This window comes from Nylanderia fulva, unplaced genomic scaffold, assembly GCF_048542155.1.
Source record: "Nylanderia fulva isolate GAGA-0341 unplaced genomic scaffold, ASM4854215v1 Scaffold6, whole genome shotgun sequence".
Classification (NCBI taxonomy): Eukaryota; Metazoa; Arthropoda; class Insecta; order Hymenoptera; family Formicidae; genus Nylanderia; species Nylanderia fulva.
In genome coordinates, this window is record NW_028190698.1 from 5,659,526 (window position 1) to 5,681,849 (window position 22,324).

At 30.5% G+C, this 22,324-nt stretch overlaps 1 protein-coding gene across 1 annotated transcript; it reads right to left on the reverse strand.

Annotated features, from left to right (window-relative positions):
• Nucleotides 1–16,928: 16,928 nt before the first annotated feature.
• Nucleotides 16,929–22,080, reverse strand: LOC114940615 (cytochrome P450 4C1-like). Its single transcript, XM_029315339.2, has 12 exons — nt 21,753–22,080; nt 21,225–21,334; nt 20,840–20,930; nt 20,266–20,451; nt 19,819–19,912; nt 19,514–19,616; nt 19,257–19,362; nt 19,040–19,146; nt 18,439–18,507; nt 17,887–18,055; nt 17,279–17,458; nt 16,929–17,214 (listed from the first exon to the last, which is right to left on the reverse strand). The coding sequence occupies exons 1-12, from the start codon at nt 21,919–21,921 to the stop codon at nt 17,048–17,050; spliced, it is 1,551 nt and encodes a 516-aa protein (XP_029171172.2). The 5' UTR covers nt 21,922–22,080; the 3' UTR covers nt 16,929–17,047.
• Nucleotides 22,081–22,324: the final 244 nt, after the last annotated feature.

Below are 22,324 nucleotides of genomic sequence, written 5' to 3' on the forward strand. Positions count from 1 at the left end.
TCAGCAGCAAGCACTAAAACGAAGTAATAAAACGTGTTACAACGGGGTCTATTTCGCTGTTATGCGATAGTTAGCTTTTGCGAGATTTGCAGCTTCTAGAGAGAATGATTCTTCATTTTCGAATACTTCTCGTTTATTTCGAGAAGATGAAGGATGAAGACATACGGCGGAGTGGAAGAGATTTATGTTCATATTTAATGCTGGCTACATTACCGGCTGCATTACGAGCATCCAAACAATGAATAGCTCAAGCGTGTACCATAAAACGCTTTTGCATTTTTATTCTCTTAAGCTTGAACGCGGTTAAAGAAATATTCTTAACAGCAACTAGAATCGTGAGATACTATTTTTATTGGATATTATTAAGTTCATATCAAAAATATTAATGGTAAAAAAAACAAGTTGGCGCAAATTAATGCATATCTCAATTACTTGATCTTCTCTGCTGACTAATATCCTTAAAAAGGCATACATTATTTATAGTTTATTATAAAAATATTTTTGTTACAGAGTGTTTTTTATTTTCCCGTATGCTTAAACAAAATACGCTGCACGTAAAACAAATAATATATTTTCCGCCTCATCAAACAAAATTGCTTTCTCTCTGTTCCGTACGATCTCTTTTGATCATGATAAATTCTTCTGCGCTTACAAATGGTACATATTGCTGTTACTTATTGCTTGGTGAATGCCGCGAGTGTCACTGTGCCGTAAATCGGCTAGACTTGCACAGGGCGGATGCAATTACGGATCTCCTACGCTATGCAGTGCATCGTAAGATATTAACAGCCGCGCGCGTTGTAATTTTTGTTCCGACGTGTTTTATCCAAACGTGTTATTGTCTTGCTCGTGAACATGCAAAGGTAAACGAAATAAATTGAAAAAAAAAAAAAAAGAAAAACATGCGATGTCGACATTGAAAAATTTACGACTTGTTTACCCGTGTAAAGTGTAATTTCCTTAATTTAACTTAATGTATTGTATATGACTTTACAATAGCACGATAGCCAGGTAAAGGTTTTAAAGTTTCAACTACTTTTTTCGTACATTTCGTTCCGAGCAATCAATTTTCTTTGTCTTTATGTTCACAATTACGATGATATACGCGTGAAAAATGTTTGAAGAAAATAGCTAACTTGCAAACAGCTGCAAACCTGTAAAATAATGTGCAAATTTAAACAAAAATGTATTAGTAAATTTAATAAGAATATAACGTATTATAAAACACATACAAAGTAGTTTTTAATTATAATTTAATAAAGATTAATATTTGCCAAATTTTATTATAATAAGAATATTAGTGTTAAATTATGTATTATTAACTTTCGTGATTACAATATATAAAATTTTTATATTTTATTTTGCGTGTTTATTTATTTTAGTGCAAAAGTAAAAAATTGTAGAATTTAAAAATATAAAAGAAATTTAAATAAATATAAGTAATATCTACGACAAAATAATAAAGGTCGTTTAGTCTCTCATAACTCGTCTAAGAGTCTTGACGTGTTGTCAAACCGACACTATGTTCGTTCTTGACATCTTAAAATTATAATTTTATTTTTATTTTCACAAGTATGTTTCGCTTTTTATTATTTTGTAATATTGTTAAGTGAATTAATTTTTTATTGTATTAATCTCTGTACTTCTATGTATATCTAGATCACTTGATAAGAACTTAAAGAAGGGGCGAAACGTCGTGATTTAATAAATAATATTTGCCAGTACGGTCGAGAGAAGAGTGTTACTTTTTTAAATAAATATATTTTGTTTGTTATAAAAATCTTATTGTATGTTTTTAATAAAAATATTAAATGTTATATTTATTTTACTTTTTCAATAATTTGTCCAACTATATTTTGATTACATTTTTCATATACGCATAATATTGTTCTACGTGTTTATATTCTTCTTTAAAAATAAAAATATTTATTTGCTTATATTTCAAGATTGAGTAGACTTTGTTAGTGACAGTAAAATACGATTTTTAATTTAGTGAGATATTTAACGAAAGGGATTTTGTGCGAAGGCGTGTGCTTGCTCTCCTACAATTAGTGCGTCGAACGTGCGTGTTTGTTAATCCTTTGAAATATGTAAAGGAAAATATATTAAGATATCTGCCGTAGCATAAAAGCTTGACTACTAACGAATGCAAGAAAACATAAGGCGTAATTATATATTTTGCATTTTTTAAATTAAAAACACTCTAATTTAATATAAAAAAACCATAAGACATTATTAAAAGCACTTAATTTAATGATAACGCTTAACACTCCACCAATTTATTATCTGTCAACTAACAAACAAATTATGATGAATTAATAGTCTGTGTGTGTATAAGTTCAAAAAATAACAATTACAAATTTTTGGAATTGACGTGAGATATAAAAAACTAAAGCCTACGAAAAAGGAATGACTTTGCAATGTTACTAATTGCACTTTTGCCAGAGATCCAAATCAAACATATGATTGATAGAGGTGCGCTTTTTGGTCGAGCGGCAACAGAGAGACAGCTTCATAGGATTCCAGTGGCTATCGCTTCGTACCAGTATCGAACCGCAACGTCACGCGGTGATTGACAAAGGGGTTCGAGAGAGGGAGATGGAGGAGAGAGTAATTAGTCGCCCCTAACGAAAATTATCTGCTCGCATACGCGTGACTAATTAATTGTGCATACGTTTGTCTTCGCGACACCTTTTCGAGGAATGCGAACCGCAACGTAAACTATTAATAATTGTCAAGTGTGATATAATATTGTATCATTGTATGCGTAAAATGCAGAGAGCTATTATTCATTTGTCTGTATAAATTGAACACAGAAAATATATAACTTTACATTCAAAATACATGTTTTATAAATTATATAGGACCACAAAATTTTTTTTTTTAAATTAACTGAAACTGAAATAGATATTTTTAAACTTTGGATCGCTAAATCCAAATTCATAATTGGTTTTATTCTATCTTGTCTAGTTTTTTTAGGTAATCGAGAAAAGAAGCGGAAAATCTGTGAAAAATGAAAAAACCAAAGCTTTATCTTTAATAATTTTTTTTAGAGATATGCAAACAAAATTCAAATTATTTTTCACAGATTTTTCGCTTTTTTCTCGATTATCTAAAAAACTAGTTGTGACGGAATAAAACAAGCTATGAATGTGGATTTATCGATTCGAAATCTATAAGAAATACTTATTTTAGATATAGTTAATTTAAAAAAATTTTGTTAGCGGTTTTATGTTATCATAAGGTTAAAAATAAAATAATAAATGAAAAACATACAAATATCAAATTTTTACGAACTTATTTTTTCTTCCTGTAAATAAATATGAAATCATTTTTATTTATCGGCTGATCTCAATGTAAACTCGAGCTGCTAAGAGAACACTCTCTGGGAACAGGAAATGTTAATGTAACGAGCACTTTCCTTCAACATGTGAGAGCTTGACCTGTTTAACCTACCACCATCTTTGAACGTATCAATCACTGACCAAAAGCGGAACGGTAGCAATGTTGCTCTCTCCACTACGCAAAGAGCCGTTATGTCACACTCAGCTAAATTGAACGCATCGTAATCAGCACATTGCGCATCGTAGAGTCAATATCTTTTCAGGTATATGTATAATATATATAAGAGAAATAAGATTATTAAAAATTATATATAAATCTATAGATGCAAGTTTAAATACGCGCACGCTCAGAAATATTTTCTCTATGACGGTTCTGGAAATATTATACTTTCGGTTTTACCTTTTGCGTCACGATAATAAGCGTTAGCATAGACTTCTTGTAACTTGGAGCAAATGTGATAATGCAAAGTAGAAAGCGGGGAGAAAATAGCGCCGTAAAATACCTTCGCCTCACCGACGACGGGCCGCGGAAATGACCTTCAGCAAAGAGAGAGAGGAGAGAAGAGTAAAGAGCCTTTTTCTTCACCAACTAACGTTAAATTGCGTTCTAATTGCGAGCACGCGGCGTGCCTTGGATGCCGACGGAATTATGAAAATACGTTTTCTGATCCTTCCTTGCGTTTTATCACGAGTCGCTGATTCTCGGTACTACGTTACAATCCGCCACGTCTATGTCAAACGGATACAAACTCGTTAGGCGCAAGAAAATATCTCGGTTCGCCAATCCACAATTGCGTGCGACATTTAATTATATTTTCACAATTCACCGAATGCTTTCAAAACTAAGTAAAATATATAAATTGTGACGCAATTGCACACGAGTCTGGATGTTGGAGGAGAATTTTCGCAAGTATATAGTATTTTTTCTTTCATTTATAATTTTTCTCGTACTTTTTTCGATGATGTTTGAAATATACACAAACTCTCTTATTATATAGTTATATATTTGACCAAATTGTATTTCACGTTGACATTAAATCTTTGTAGATGAAAAATTATACGGCTTTATTTGGCAATTATTAAAATTATACAAGCAGAAATGAATTTTTTTGATTAGGCGTAAGAAAGAAAAGAGAGAATGATTTTATTAATAAAATTTTCATTCTATTGTTTAATATACATATATTAATAATAATGTGTTTTGCAAATTTTATTTATAAAATTAAACAATAGAATAAACATTTTTTATATATAAAATTTACGAAACACATTATCATTATTAATATATGTATATTAAACAATAGAATAAAAACTTTTAATCATAAAATAATGGAATAAAAATTTTTGACCGAAAAAATTGCAACAAAATTTTATTTTATAATTTATTAAAATTATAATTTTAATAAATTAAATTACATATTTTATATATATTAATAGTAAAAATGAGAAATATAAACGTCAAAATTACAACACATAATAAAACTATTTCCTTCTCTAATTTAAATAAATTTTGCCATAATATATTTGTATAATTTGAGAATCATATATTTACAAAGTATTGGAATTGTAAAGAATTATATTTACGACAATTTTGATCAAGGAATTGTCTGTGAGTTTTCTACAAGTAAAATTGAAACTTAAATACGATAGTGATGTAGCCTGCATATCATAAGCGCAATTAGTAGACCGGTTCAGTCAGACTCCAAGTAGAAATTTCCGAGTTTAGTCTGGCGCGTGGCATAGACTTTGGAGCGTACGTGCCCGGAACTCCTTATGAGCGAACGTGGTTGGTTCGATTACGGAAGATCCGAAGGGGGTAAGGAGCGCAGTCACCCCCTAAATTGTCTCGATGAAACGGCAAATCGCCGGGCGATACCGGCACGGAGGATAGAAGAGAGACAAATGGGCCGACTATTTTATCTGACCGATCTTTGCGCGAAACATCGTGATATGAAAGACTAATGCGCGCAGCGAGTTCTCTTTTTACTCCCTGAATGTGATAATAGATCGAGAGACGCGATTCCGATTTTCCATCAAACGGATCACGCGGAAGAGGCCCTTTAATTTCCTATTCCTATCTTCTGACGCGCGCCAATCTATAAAACGGAAATATAACCGCCTATGACGCGTCTGCTCTATGTCGCGACCAACGTGACGATGTGTATGCTGGTTGGCCATATACTATTGGTTGGCCATATCCATCGGTGGATTCAACGTCGCGTCAGGCCGCACATCCGTTCCGATGTCGGCGGAAAGCAAACGACGTACAGGCCCGGGACACGCCAGTCCATTCATGTTTATGGAAGCTGGTCCACTTGCCGGAATCACCGATGGAAACTATCCGGCATAAGCTTTAACCCTCGACGTTGAAACGCCGATGATGCATTCATTATATGTATACGTCGCTGCTCGGTATATCTTATTCGAAAAATAGATAAAGGATCAGACAGAGTTTCATCTCACTGCTATAATATTTCGTTCGTCGTCTTTACAGCATTTTATCAAATATTGTAAATGTGTTTTAAGCGATCGATTTATTAATAAAATATTGCATATTTTATATATGAATATACGACAAAACTAAATTTAAACAATTCTCTTTTTGATATCTTGCAAATTTTCTTTATTACATTTTCATTATTATTATCGTTTTCTATTACACGTTTTATTTCGTTAATAAAAGCGCATGCAAGAATTGCACAAAAATATTGATGGATGCATATGTATGTATTCAATCAAGAATATTGTGTTATAAATATTAAACTCGACAATTTTGCCGTTTATTTCAACATTGTTAGTCATTCGCGCTGAATTGATCAACATGATTGACATTGTCCAAGCGCTGCAACGTCATTATAACGATGATATGATTACCACAAACTTGGCACAAATACCCGATCAATTTAACGGCATCGCCGTATAGTGTAAATTATCGAGTGGCAGCTTACCTAAGAATCGATTCATCCAAGCTATTATAGCTACGATTACAAAGCTATCTAACCTCTCGTGAGCGGAAGTTGATTTGGCTCGAGGCAACAGTGCGGTCATAGATCGTCCGCTTGCTGTCTCGACGGTCTAATTAACGAGACTAATTGATAAAGTTCTCTATGAGAATCGTCTTGTCGATCTGCCGTTTATAATTGGAAATACATTTCGCAAACAAGGTGATGTCAAACCACCGGAATACTCATCGATATGTTTGCCTTTCAATGCCAATTGTAACAATATACACATCTGTGCACGCATTTATGTGTTTCTATATCAAATTCTGCGATTCATGACTTCTATAATGATCCTGCATCTACATTCTCTACATATATGTTCTGTGATTTTGGATTTTGCAATGTTATATTTGATGGGATCACTGATGAGAGAGAGGGAGAGCGAATTGCGTATATCTATAATCGCAAAAAATAAAAGTGTTAGTTGTTACATAAACATGTACAAATTAACATGTAATTCGATATTCTAGGTATATTAATTAAATCGACCTGTGCGGCTAATCGGATTGTTCTATAATTCATCTAGTTTATATACATATGTTTGATCAATGTACACTTATATTTTATATAAATAAACATAAAAATATATTTATCGAGAATAGAAAAGTAAGTATAGCTATTGAAACACGTGAACAAACTTATAGATGATCGATTTGATCTTAACTTCACATATCTATTAGAGTTATGAATTAATTAAATTACTCTAATTTATCTATAAATAAGTACTTTATGACAAAACACAGATGATTTTATAACGTGGGACTTTTATCTTAATGATATAATTTATCAAATAAAAAAGTTTGGAAAAGGAAACGAAAGCAGTGCCTTTCTAGAATGACATTCAATATGCTTCCGTGCATTATCCGGCAATCTATCGTTCAAAAACTCATCTATCCTTGAAATTATCCTCGCGTCTACTTTCTAAGTAAAATTTTAAAAGCCATGACCTATATCGAAGGCGACGTCGAGCAGCTTTGGAAAGACTCTCGATTTTGCTATCAGTCGACCTACTCGTCAGGACGAGTACATATATGTATAGCAGCGAGGTATGAAAATTCCTCGGCCACTTTGTCTCCGCGCGAAAAGTAGCTACGACGGCGCAGACTGCTAGGGAACACGGACCGTTTCTCACGTCAAGACGTGCCATAACATATGGACACGAGACGCGGAATGGTGTGCGCTCGCGGTCGAAGCCTCGCAGAAAATAATAAGAACCCTCACGTGCCAGAGAGAGAGTCAAGGGGCATTTGGATTCGCGCCACGCCACGCTGAAAGAATAAAGCTGTTCACTTTTGATACGTACACGAAATCCATTGTAGAGGTGAGCGCTATTGACAAAATGAATGATGGTTATATGGCGCCGAACGTCCCGCCGTTCCCTTACCGGCGCTATAAATCGTCCTTTGCAGAACCGACCGTTTTCAATGTGGCGGATACGCTGCGCGTGCTGCCTTTCTTCGTTTCCCCTTTCGCGTTATCATCCAGGCACGACGGGATCGATGCAAGATAAAATCGCGCCGTTTCGGCAGATTCTGGAACTGGAACCGATAGTTTGTTAACAAACTGGCTGAAGATACGCTTTTTATCAAGTCCGATCTACTTGTGTGCGACGCATACTTTTATGTATGATTTATGTGCGTTCAATATAGATTCAATAATAATATTTTTATTCACGGTATCTACAACATTTCTTAAACGCGAAAATATTTTTTTTTTCTCGAACGAGAGAGAATCTGCTTTACATTCTTTGCTTTTATCTTATTTATGAAACGCGCACACTCCACATACGTGTTAATATAGAATTAGATGAGGCCGGCCATGCGTATACACAGGCATTATGAGAGCCGCATACTAAAATTGTTGCGCATTAAACACGTTAACAAGTGCAGTGCACTGGAATTAATTGCCATTATTTCGGTAATTACATTTACGGTACAAATAATTGTATTTGCGTATACCGCATGACTTTACTCTGAGAATTTGCACGGGAACGCCTGTCATCAGATCTAAGATTGGAAACCGACTGTTTGCTGACCACTTCGAGAATCCCTGTGCTAAGACTATGCCATTTCCCTTCACGATGTCTCTCGCACAGTGTGACAGTTCGCAAAACAGATCGCAGGAAGATAGTATAACCCGCGCGATATATACCACGGATCGATGCACGAGACATCAAAACGCGCCATCTCATCGGATCGTTTTACGGTCATCGTTTGCATTGCAAGGCACTGTGATAACGCTCGCCTAGGAATTGTCAAAGTTACTAATGTCAGGTAACAAGCGTAATACGCACGTTCGTACACCAGGTGCACCAGGCGACGAGCCGATCGATATACGTGTAGCGGGGAACAGCCAGTGCAAATAACAATCCCAGTGGGACTCTGAAACGTGGCCGTGCAACGTCTGTCACTGATATTTGCCCTGCGGTAATCCTACGTGCGTGTATTTGCGTTCATATCATTCCGAAAATGATTGCCGCCAAGGACGGATGTGTCCTTGCGCGTCAGACTCGCACTCCTGAAATACTCTTCCGTGTTATTCTCTTCCACATTTTTTTCGCACTACTCCTTCAACCTTCTTTTTATTTCTATTTCTTTCTATTTAATCTGTCATGCGATATGTTGTTTCAATGCGCAAAGAATCCACTTTGTTTCGCCAAACGCGCTTTGTCTGATAAAAATGATACTTGTGTACATATATATTCTTATATGGCACGATATAGAATCAAGTACTATACGTAAGAAAGAGAAATAGTTCCCATTGCGTGTATCCTATATTAAAATTCCTCGCGCATGCTGGTAAAATAGTAAGTAGATATCAAAATGCGGTTATACAAACTCACGGAATGAAAACATGATGCAAGATAAACTACTGACAATTTGGCACGTCGTAACATAAACATGACGTGGCAAAGAATCATATATACGATACATACAAAATTTCATTTATACTTTCATAAACATCAAATGGGATGAAAATCATTGCCTATAGTGCGTATAAATATGTTTACGCAATTTATAAGTATAATATATGTATAATGGAGCAGAGAAAGCATATTTTCTGGCTTAAAAACCAAAAAACGATCAATGTAAAGATGTCGGATAATGTAATATGATCATTGTTAAGATATTTAAAGCAATTTATATAAAATTAAAAAAAGAAAAATTTTGACGAGCTAAGCAAATTTTAACTAGTTCAGAATATAAACAAATAATTATTTATTATATATATATATATGTAAAATAATTATTTTTTAAATTGATTCTTTGGCCAAATTAAAATTGACTTTTAACCTGGTTATTAAAAGAATCAGAAAATAAATAATATAAATATCTATAATAATTTTTCTCGCAAAAGAATTATTGCGCTAATTGTTAATGACAGTTTAAATGTTTAAACAGTTTAGAAATATAAAAGAATATAAAAGGTATTTAATAATCGAAATTTTATCGGTTTAACAGCAAACGTTTAACATTAAATATTAAAATATCTATATATAATTCAATTTTAATGAAAAGAACATTGACTATAAATTTATATACATATAAATCTATGATTAAAAAAGGAAGTATGTAATTTCTGAGGTGCCATGTGTATCAAATCCGTCGCTGTATAATCAATCTTTCACGCATTTCAATGCCGCAAATATGTAAATAAGGAAAATGGAACGAAGAATAATAATGTCGAAAAGAGAGGAATAGCTGATTATTTGTTCGTCGTAAATATCATTACTAATACTATCGAAGAATGTTACTATATGTAATTCCGTGCAATCGTGAAAATTTTCAGCGAACGCTAATAGCAAATATTTGCACGAATTTCCGATTTCAAACGGAACAAAAGTGTTACTGCACGATCATCAACGGAGAACAAGAATCGCAGTGACGTGGAAAATGCGGGAAACTTCAAAGCGACAGAAGCGCTCGTTTTATTATCTACGGCCTCTGTACCGCGCTCTCTTGTTTCCTCTCTTTCTCCTCTCTAATTTTATTTTATTTAATATAATTATGGAGACCTAGTGTGTCATGAGCATCGTCCACACACGACTTCGCGCCTGCATGAACCCGAATTGTCGAAGGAACAAACGCGTTTTATTGTGCAGGCCTAATTTGCTATCATGTAATTTTATGTATTGTACTTAAAAAAATAAGGCATGTAAGTATAATTAACATATTTCATTATATATATTTATACAACCTCATTCTTTTGATACTTTGATTACTAAAAAGGGAAAAGACAAAAAAATGTATTATAAAAATTTATATTAAAATTGCTAATTCTAAAAACAATAATTCTGTGTACATATCATTAAACCCTAAATGTTATAAATAAAAAATAGTGTTTAAAAAGGAGATAAAAAACGAGTTCTACATTTTATGAAACAGTTGCGTGTAGTTGTAGGCATTTACAATGATTTTTTGAGTTCTAATGATAAAAATCAATTAGATAATTTTTTATACATTAAGAGTTTAACATTTTTTATACAATTATTTTATTCAAAAAGCTCAAATTTTCGAGTATAGAAATGAGATACTAATTGCATTTTGACAGTTCTGCTTACTTTAAAGCATTTCCCATTAGCTTTCGACATGTACATTGCCTTTTCAAAGAGTTCTGATAAAAATAATTTAAAAAATTTTATACAATTATTTTAACCGATAAACTCGTATTTTTGAAAATAAAAAATAAGCTCTCTATTATTTATGATCTTCGACGAAATATGTTACCTTTAGACATGTCACATTTTTCTAATGTTGCGAAATGTTTTAAATAACTAATATTAATTTTTAAAACGAGACAGTCCTATATCTTAAGCAGTGAATCGAACATAAAAGTGCACAATTTATTATTATATATACATATATAATTGATCTCCTTTTTAAAATTTATTTCTTACATTTAAAGATATATCTTTTGCGCATTCTGCTAAATCAGACCTAAGGGGAAACATGCGTCTCACAAGTACTATCCATCATCCAAAACGGAGAGAACTTTCTTGAAAAATTCGTGAACTATAAAGTCTCTGTCACGTCAGTATCACACATTTGCGTATTGCATTCGTTTGGAGATGCACAGAGCGTCGATGTGTCGAAATATAAAAGGTTGTGCGTATAAAACAGGGTCGCAGATGCCACGACAAAATTACAAATAGAAAAAAAGTTTGAATGCAATATTATCGTGAGAAAATATACAGAGAGAGAGAGAGAGAGAGAGAGAGAGAGAGATAGAAATGCATGCATAATGCTTAAGATGACTTTTCATCTCTTGTTGCTCACAATTTAAGATAATTATATGATCTGTGTCACTTTTTCGTAAAATTCTTACTTTTATCAAATATTTATTATGCTATATAAAAATATAAAAATATATTACCTTATTTATCAGTGATTTTCATATTAACAGATAAAAGGGAAAGATCACATAATTTTTAAACTTATATATTACAATTAAGCGTGATAAATATTTTCTACACTTTTAGGATACTATTGAAAATATTTTCATTCTTTAGGATTTCATCATATTCGAATTCAACATTCGTTTGCACATTACATCGCGTATGACGATGTAGATATTGTAAGCAAAGTTCTAAGAATCAAAGTAAAACGACATCTCAGAAGTTTGAAAATGCCGATCGTAGAAGACAGCAAATCACTTTGAAAAGACCACACAAGTTTGTATAGTGAGTGTCGACTATTCAAGTCGAATGTATGAAGTTCACGTTCGAGTACGGCCAACAGAAAAGATGAGCGACGAAATTTTCTATGAACAATATTGAAGCACAGATTCCGATCAATTCTTAATCTCTTTCGCAAAAAGAAAAAATATTATACATTAAATATACATTTTGTATCAACTTGCAAAATAATTTGCTATCTTAAGATTGAAAGATAATTGGAATTGCCAATTACAATCTGTAATATCTAGCAAACGGTTATTGCTGTAGATATCTTAAGAATAAAATAATTTTGCTGCAAAACTGTATTTTATAACTTGACAGGAAAAAATATTTCACATTAAATATACAAACATTTTGTATCAACTTACGAAATTATTCGCTATCTTAAGATTAAAAAATAATTGGAATTATCGTTCAATTACAATATGTAATATCTAGCAAACTGTTATTGCTTTAGATACCTTAAGAATAAAATAATTTTGCTGCAAAACTATATTTTATTGCTTGACAGGAAAAATAACGCATCCAATCATCAATTGTACGGAGGCCATCCGAGTTAAAATATCCTGTTATCTAGAGAAGAGAAGAGATTCCTCGGCTACGTGCTGACGCACATCGAAAGTATCTCGATATATCAATATCAGGCGTGCCAAAAACTTTGAATACACCGCCCATCTTGATGACGTGCTACGTGCGGCGGAAGTTTTCCTCACTTCGAGAGTGCTATCCGCAGAAAGGTATTCTCGCTAAACTTCTTCCTCGAACGAGATAAAGCGATAGCAAAGTCGATAAGCTGATTTGATCGTAACAATAGAACCCTGGCTTACAATGTACATATTGTGTGATAACCAGGAGTTCCAACACTACAGTTCCGGCATATATATCGATTCACGAGAAACGATATATAAGATGAAGTACACGCTTGGGACCAAGACGATCCCGTATAAATATGCAAATACATGAGGTAAATAGAATGATTGAGAAATTTTTTGTAACAGAAAAATTAGTTTAAAAAGAAATTAATTTATTATACATATATATAAATAGTAATAATCATACTTGCGTGTGTGTATTTTACAAGTAATATATGTATGTGTAGGTAATTAAATTATATTTATTAGAAAAAGAGAGAGTAGAAAGAGAAAATTATAAAATAATTGTCAAATACAGTTGTATGTATTCGGAATATTCTGTATAATTAAAACTTGATACACATAAATATATATCTTTTAGAAGCATTATTGCTTAATTTAATGTAAAATATCATAAAATTATGTTATAAAACTATATCACAATTTTATAACAAAAAGGCCAACTTATCGAGCAATTATTAGAGTTGTTTTGTCAAATAAATTTTATTCCATGTATAAACTAAACATAAAACATTATGTGAAAGCTACAAACATTCTATTCTCAAACTTAAGCGAAAATTACAATCATAAAATAAATTTCAACCGCACGCTATAATACTGAGGAAGACCGCGTGCCGTTGAAACGTTTATTTTATACCTAATGATTGTAATTTTCGCTTAAGTTTGAGTATAGAATGTTTGTAGCTTTCACATAATGTTTTATGTTTAGTTTATACATGAAATAAAATTTATTTGACAAAACAACTCTAATAATTGCTCGATAAATTGGCCTTTTTATCTATCGCTAGTTGTATTTACAATATACGAGCGAAACTTTGTATCAATTAATTTTTTATAACAAAAGTTATGAGAAATAAAACTCAAAATATATGAAATACGATATTAATTAACTGCGAGAGTACATTGATACAATGATATATTTTATTAATATAAAATATTATTAATAAAAATTGTCTTTAAGTAACGTCGAGTCAAGAAACATGTTACAAAAGTTGCGATAACCCGATGTTAAACATACCGAATTAATCGTCAACTTTTCGTCAACGGGTGACGTGCTTTCATCGCGTATCAATATACGTATAACGATAGGCATAATCCACATTATTAACACCGTAAATGTGCAATGCAACCGTGCTGCGGCTTGGCTTGCGAAAGCCTCGCAGTCTGCATAAAGTTTGCGCAGCGAGAGATGTAGGCTCGGAAAGTGGAGAACTCGGGCAGGTACTTGGATCTGGTTTCTCGATCGTCTTGTTCGCCTGACGCAGGCGAGAAACCACTGGATCGTGAATGTACCGGCAATGTCGCTGGTTTAACGGCATCGTATCCAACGGCGGCTGTGTAATTTAATGAGCATAAAAGCCAGAGGCACGATTAATACGCGCGCCGAAATGGGGACGACAAGGACGACGTTTTCGACAAGACACGGCTTATATGTATGTGCAGCATCGATTTAGAAGATATGAGATACCGGCGCAAGATTGCAAGGAAAATCGCAACTCTGCGAAATTTCGTAAACCCTTCAACTTACTTTTAATCACTCACGCGAATTTCGTCACACTAATGAGAAAGAATATCTTGAAAGTAATAATTTATCGCAATATAAAAGCCGAGAAAAACTGAAATAAAAATCAGCGTAACTGCCTTTCTCATTTAAAAATAAAGAATATGAGAAAAATATTATTTTTTCTCAAAAGAACGCTTTTAATTAACATCAAAGTCATCTCGTTAATATCTTTGTGTAAAAAAAGCTGATAATCAGTATGTTTTTATCTTTACTTTGTTAAAGACACAAAAGTGCAGCACGTCCGTTTGTTCCAACTTTATTACATATATATCTATATAATTAAAGAAAAGGAGACAGTGAAAAATATATATTTCGTAATAAGTCACTTAAAAGTCGAACATACATTACCACTCGACACGGAGAACTGAAAAAATGGGTAATACATCTCGCAATATCACAAGAGTGCACGATCCTCGTAGCTTGCTGCACGCGAGCGAAATGATGTCGCCCCGACTTGCAAGTTTGCGCAACCAGTCGGCCCGGAAAAGGGGTGGAAAAGTTCAACTTGAGAATTTACGGGCTGACGCGAGGAAAAAAGTTTCGACACACATCTGGATACGGCCGACCGATAATCGATATGTGCGACAATTCTTGCCGCGTCGCCCGCACACTCCGAAATCTAAATTTTTCGACTAATTTGGCCCCTAATGCCTTTTCCGACCCATTTGAGAATGCTGCGAAAGTAGAAAAGTTGTTGCGCATGAGGGGGATAGTCACTTATATTACTTACGTTGAACTTTATATTGCTCTACGTTTTATTTTTGTTACACTTGCGATTAAGACAAGCATCATTAGCTCTTCTAAAAGTTTTCATTACTCCCTCTAATCAATGGAGGCAACACCTGGCAATCTACACTTAGTTTCTTTTTATTTAAAATAAAAGTTTGATCAATCAAATCTAGAAAATTAAATAAATCAATCAAATACAAAATTATGTATTTTTTCAATTAAATATTTATAATCACAATTTGACACAAAAGCAAAAATTTATTTCGAACAAAATGTCTTAGTTTTGCAAACAATTTATGAGTCATATATGAAATAAAAAGAAAAATTAATACATTCAGCTATAATAATTTTTTGTAAACTTGCTATTTGTTGCTATCTAGCATGTAAGATTAATTTTTTTTCTCTCGTTATCATACAAGATATAAAAAATAGAACATGAATTAAGTTAGACGTGCTGAAAACCTCTTTAACTTTATCTATAGTAAATAATTTCTTACTATTATAATTAGGAAAAATCAAAGCTATGATCAAATTGTGTGCCTTGTAATCACTCGGATACTAATACTCATCCTGCTAACGATAATTTGCTTCGAAAAACCAGTCTTTTCTACTCAATCTCCTGTACGCTCTCTTACGCTTTTCGAGTACCCTTCGCTAGACACTTGCATTCAAGCGTGTAACACGCTGCATCTGTAATTTCCGTGCAGGAACTTTGGAATTCCTCTTAGCCGTGTCTCACGCCGATATGCACATCTTCCTTTTCATCCCCCACATCTGTCGTTTTCCCTTCTCGCTGTCCTCCTTCTCTTCTTTTCGCACAAAACGTCCATACGTTCAGAAAACTCGCCTGCGAGTACGTATGTATCGCATCTCTTATTTCGCTTATCGCAAAAATGGATTATTCGTGCGAAAGGAGAATAACAGACGGACGGCAGAGCCAGCTGGATCACGCGTGTGAAAAATCTAGGTAAGTCACGCACGTATCATCGTCTATAAATCAGTCGCAAGGACTCTTGCGAAATATTTAACGATTACTCCTATCCTCTTCGTTCCCGAAGTTGTGTCATCTCATCGACCTGCACGACCTGAATTTATTGCGTAATTTCAAACCGATTTGGCGTTTCCGTGCCGACCGGTGACTCGTCGCAGATTGCACGCCCTCCAACGCAAACGATAAATTAAAATGTCATAATGTTCTCTGAACTGCCGCTCATTCGATCCGTGATCCGTAATAAACGGTTGTTACGAGATAACAATAGATGAAGGGAGATGCGACATGCACACAGAAATTTTCTTGCGAGTGCCTACGATTATATATCGCGATAAAACTTATTCTAACATTTAATTATACAACACTTAATGAGAATAAGAAAAGTATATTAAAGTACAAATTTTTCAGTTAAGAAAATTTTATATTAAATTCTATATTTATTCAAGATAATCTTTTTTTCTGTATTGATCATAATTTTTTTAACAGACATTTCTTTTTAAAGAAATTAAAAAATGATTTATGTTATTAATAATTATTTAAATAATCAAATAAAATAAATGCATATACATGTATAATACATATATGGTTGTATATTGAAATCATTCATTGAAAAATTATTATTTTCGTAATTTAAGATATTCTTAAATAAAATTTGATAAAAAAATTTGAAAAGATTTTTTGAAAACTTTTCTACAATAAAATGTAATATTGTATTTAACGTAAAATGTATATTTAATATCTTCACAATGTGTAGTTCCAAAAATATTATATTTCTATAATATTACAAGAAGTTTGATACAATAAATTTTTATTTATAAACTTCTTGACTAAACAATTTTCTCTTACCAAACTAAATTATTTCAGATGTTTACATGCGTTTGATTGGAACAAATCTTACACGGATCGGTTCAACAACGCGTTTTATTATATGTGCTGTATGACGAAGATCTTTCAAATAATCAACAGGCTCCAAATAAAAATTATGCAATAACGGAGCTACCATAGCCTTCAATTCCAACATGGCAAATCGTTGACCTATATTGTTTATACGTGCATTAGAATTTGTTTATATGTGTGGCAAAAATATTTTATAAATTACCTATACAATTTCGTGGCCCTGCGCTGAAGGGTACGTAAGAATAAGGATGACGATTGTGACTATTTTCCGGTAAAAATCTATCTGGATCAAATTTATCTGGATGTGACCAGTAATTGGGATTTCTATGAAGCTCATAAATGTTGATGAATATTTCTGTTGTAGATGGTATTATATAAGATTCTTAAAAAAAAAAAGATATAAAGCATAATATAATTTTTAAATATACATAATAATTATTTTGTAATTATATAATAGATTTTTCATATTAAAACTGAATTAATAACTGAGTTTACATATTACATGTTAATTAAAAATATTAATTACAGAAATATTACATTTTGATTTTAACAACATTTATATTTAACATGTATCAATATTAGAAAAATATAAAACCAAAAATTTTATATATAGTATATGGAGAGAGAGAGAGAGAGAGAGAGAGAGAGAGAGAGACAGAGAAAATAAAAGTAAAAGTTGTTCGTAAAAATAATTGATTCTAATTTAATATTAAACCGTCAATAAAGTTTATATTCTACATATATAATATTGTTTTTGCAGTTCTATATTTAAAAAGTATACATGGAATATATATAATTTATTCTACTTACGTAACTTTACGTCTTCCGACAATATTCGACTTATTAAAGGGACGCTGGGATACAATCTCATGGCTTCTTTTAAACATCTTTCTAAATATGGTAGATTTTGTAATGCTGTTATAGTAAGTTTTCCTTCATTTTCTTGCATTACTGCGCTAACTTCATTTCTGGCAAGTTCCTATATATCAATAAACATATTTTTGCACTGTTTACGTAAACTGCATTTCTCTGATTATTAATTAAATCAAAGCATGCTATATATGTACATACATATGTAGTACATAAAATTTACATGTAATAATAAAATATAATAAATATATATATACAATATTATACCTATATATATATATATATATTTTTTTTTTATTTATTTTTTATTTATTTATGTATTTTATGTATGTAATTGTGGAAATAAAAATTAAAAAATATGTTTTTTCATATATCTTTAAATTGAAGTTTACAATTATTTGTTCTAAAAAGTAATAAGTAATTGATAAAACAAATAAAATAGCAAGATTAATAGATTTAATTATATATGTTTTATATGATTTGATAAATAACCTGGATATCCTTGTGCTCAGCTAACAGTAATATAGAAAAACATATAGCCATTGCTACTGTATCATGACCCTGTAATGAAAAGAATTTATCTTATTCCCTTTTCGTATATGCGCAAGCAACGTAAGACAGCAAGTATTTAACATAATAATTATAAAAAGTAGAATTAAAAATATTTTCCAAACGGTTGTTTTTCTCTAAATGTTTGTCTTACATATTTTAGAATTGTCAATATTAATACCAATTATGTAAACGTCTATTTTCAATAAAAATGTTATATATTTTGATAATTAAAATAAAATTGATTAATTTATGAAATAGTAATAAAAACAGATATATTGCATTTAAAATAACTTGTTTACGATATTAATTGCTGTCAATGATACATGTATATTAAAACGTTTTAAAAAATAATAACAGTTTAGAAATATTAAATGACATTCTCTCATAAAAGAAGCAAAAAAACAAGAAGAGAGAGAGAGAGAGAGAGAGAGAGAGAGAGAGAGAGAGAGAATTTTTTGTACCAATATTTTTTAGCTACAAATTAATATAATTTAAATTTTGAAATATATGAATAATACTTAATCTAAGTAAATGTACTTACTTCAAACATAAAAGTATCAATTTCTTCTCTTATGTCTAAATCATTTATTTTGTTGTCACGCGACGCCGCTATCAGAAGATCCAACATAGCGAGACGTTTTTTTTTATCTTAAATAAATAAAATAGCTAATCATATTAATTTGATAATATAAAAATATATGTTTTACACATTACACACACATATATCATATTGTACATATACACACACACACACATACAATTTATCATTTCATTATCATTTGTTTCTTTTAACGCATCAATTTCAAAATTTTGTAAATATCGTCCATCGGTGAGTTCATGATATCGTTTTCTTTCCGCAATAATCTATAAAAAAAAGATATAATTTTTTTTTATTTAAGTACATTTTTCTACTATAAACATGCTGTCAACATTACACATTATACTTGTAAATTACATTTAATATATTAATTTTATTTAACAGTTCTTATAATTATTAATAATAATTTCTACTTACTGTTTCAGTGAATCCATGAAGTATTTTCAAATTCTTAGCTTGCTTTCTACTCTCTGATGTTAGCGCAAATGTTACATCAGAATAATACCACGGTCTTATTAACCTATGTAATTATACAATGTACATGTTTAAATAAATAAGTATTATTTTGAGGAATCAAAGTTTAATGTAACTATGTAACTTGCATGTATAATTTTTTTAATACCATAACAATTTTAATGTTTCCTTCTAATATTCAAATAACCATAGCTTTATAATATATATGTATGTATGTATGTATTATTGTATACATACATATCAATTACCTATAAACCAATATTTCACCCATCTCATGAACTGCATGGCGATATTGTTCTCCATAGTGGTTCATATTTTTTAGAGGAACGCCCATGGAAGTTTCTATATATTTAATTCTTTAATATTATATTTATATTTATTAAATTAATTTATATTATTTTAATTATATAATAATTTAGTACTACTGTATAACGCAGAACAATTTTTAAAAATTGAAAATTATTTAGTTTTTTTTCGAAAAATAATAAAAATAAAAAGAATAATAAATGTAATAACAACAAATCTACACGAGTTTATAAGAAATAAATATAATTAATAATAATTGTGTGTGTGTTCTAAGTATAATATAATGAAGATTAAAATACTAAAATAAATTTTTCTTTATATACATACACACATCTATATGTGTACTATATATATATATATATATATAAACAGATAAAATGAACATTTACCGCATATTGCATTCAATGTATGTTCACTAATGAAAGACACTAAGTCCTTGACAATCGATCCATCCATATCATTTAAAAATTTAGTCATACGATTGCCTTCCTCAATGAAAATATCAACAAATTGTTTCAATATATTAAAATGAAATGCAGGCGTTAATATTTTTCGTCTTCCTTGCCATTTTGCTCCTATAATATTTTTGCGGCGATATTTGCATTATATTTGCATTTCTTTGTATTATTTTATTACTTTGTATTGTTATAATATTAATTCAATATTTCAAGAAATAATATATAAAATAGTAATTAAATACTGATTAAGAAATCTTTTTTTTTAAAAACTATATATATTTTTTATATTGATATATGTATGGACTAATATATAGAATAATATATAGAGTAATAATAAAAAAAGATTATATATTTTCACTTTTCAACCTATATATAGTGTTTTTGTACATTAAAAATATATATTCATATACAAACTATACGCATACTAAAGAACAAAAAACACAATCTTTAAACATCATACATATTAAAGTAAATGCATATTAAAATTTTAAGTTTATTGTGATACCTGTACTAGTGAGTAAACCAGTTCGCAACCAGGAATGGATAAGCTTATATATAAAGCCTTTCTCAAGATGATTTGTGCTGTTAAGTATTACCTAAAATTATAGATGAAATTAAATAAATAATAAAATTGAAAAAAGTACAACGTAGTATATATATATATATATATGTATATGCGCAAATTGGTAACAAATGCATTATAAAGTAAAGTATGATCAAGCACCATGAATTGTTCGAAAAATTGCGATAAGCATATGTATCATGTACGTATAATTGTAAATATAAACCATGTCTTTAAACCATCTCTCTCAGTTTTTAGTATAGATAAAAATGTAACAATTTTTTATGTGATAAATAAGATAAACTTATTTATTAACATTTTTTTCTACCTGTACATCATCTGGACAGAAAATAGCAACGTAAGCAGAAGTAATACTCCATATTTTAAAAATTGGAGAAAAATTTTTTGACAGTGTGCATTGCAACTGCCATACTCCTTCTAAAATATCAAATATAATTAAAAAATGTACAAGTACAAAAATTGTCTTCATTTGTTATATTATAATACAAATTTTAGAAGCTTTGAAACAATTTATCACAAATTGTTTTTGTGTGTAATAATAATTAAGTTTCAAAACATTCTTCGTCTGCTTTACTATTCGCGCATTGTCAAAATTAACTTGTTAAATAGATACATTTTTTAGATTATTTAAATAAATTTGTCAAAAAATATCGTCAAAATCTTCACATTTTAATCATCTTTATATTTTATATAATATTATCTCAATACTTAAATAAGTAATAATAATAATTAGTATTAAATAAGTAATAATTTTCAAGATACACATTTTTCATAAATATAAAACTAAATTATATTACATAAAGATTTATACAAAATTTTGTTAAGTTTCACTTACCTAGTGTTAAATTAGAAAACATAAATATATTGCCGAAAATAGGAACAGTCGGAGGACCGGGAATACGATCAATAATTTGCCCGTATTTTCCATAACGAACATTATAATGATATAAATACATAAGAATGCATGATAATAGTAAGATAAAGATTATTAAGGTAAAGACCATTATTAATTAACTAATGCAATATTCTTTCCAATTTTTGTTTCTTTTTTCTAATTTTTCAATATCACAAATTATGTAATATAATATGCTGTAATGAGAAATAAATTATTACTTCGGAAATATATTATTACATCAACAATAAAAAAATTTTAAATACATTTTAAATGATACAATCATTCGATTAAAATGAAATATCTTGTATATATTTTATATATTAATATTATATATTTTTACTGTATATAGACATATATATTTAATTATATATATGTATATTATATATATTTGTATTTATTAAACATATGTACGTATACAGCAAAAAATAAAAATATGATTACTTTATCAAAATATATTAGATTTAATTTATGTCTAGTAAAAAATACGTTATATTTTATGTATATAACATTTA

Coding starts and splice junctions, on each gene's coding strand:
- LOC114940615 (XM_029315339.2), bottom strand. CDS start 21,921: ATGGTCTTTACCTTAATAATCTTTATCTTACTATTATCATGCATTCTT. Junction 21,335..21,752: donor GTTTTCTAATTTAACACTAG/GTAAGTGAAACT, acceptor TTGATATTTTAG/AAGGAGTATGGCAGTTGCAA. Junction 18,056..18,438: donor CTGAGCACAAGGATATCCAG/GTTATTTATCAA, acceptor ATTGATATATAG/GAACTTGCCAGAAATGAAGT.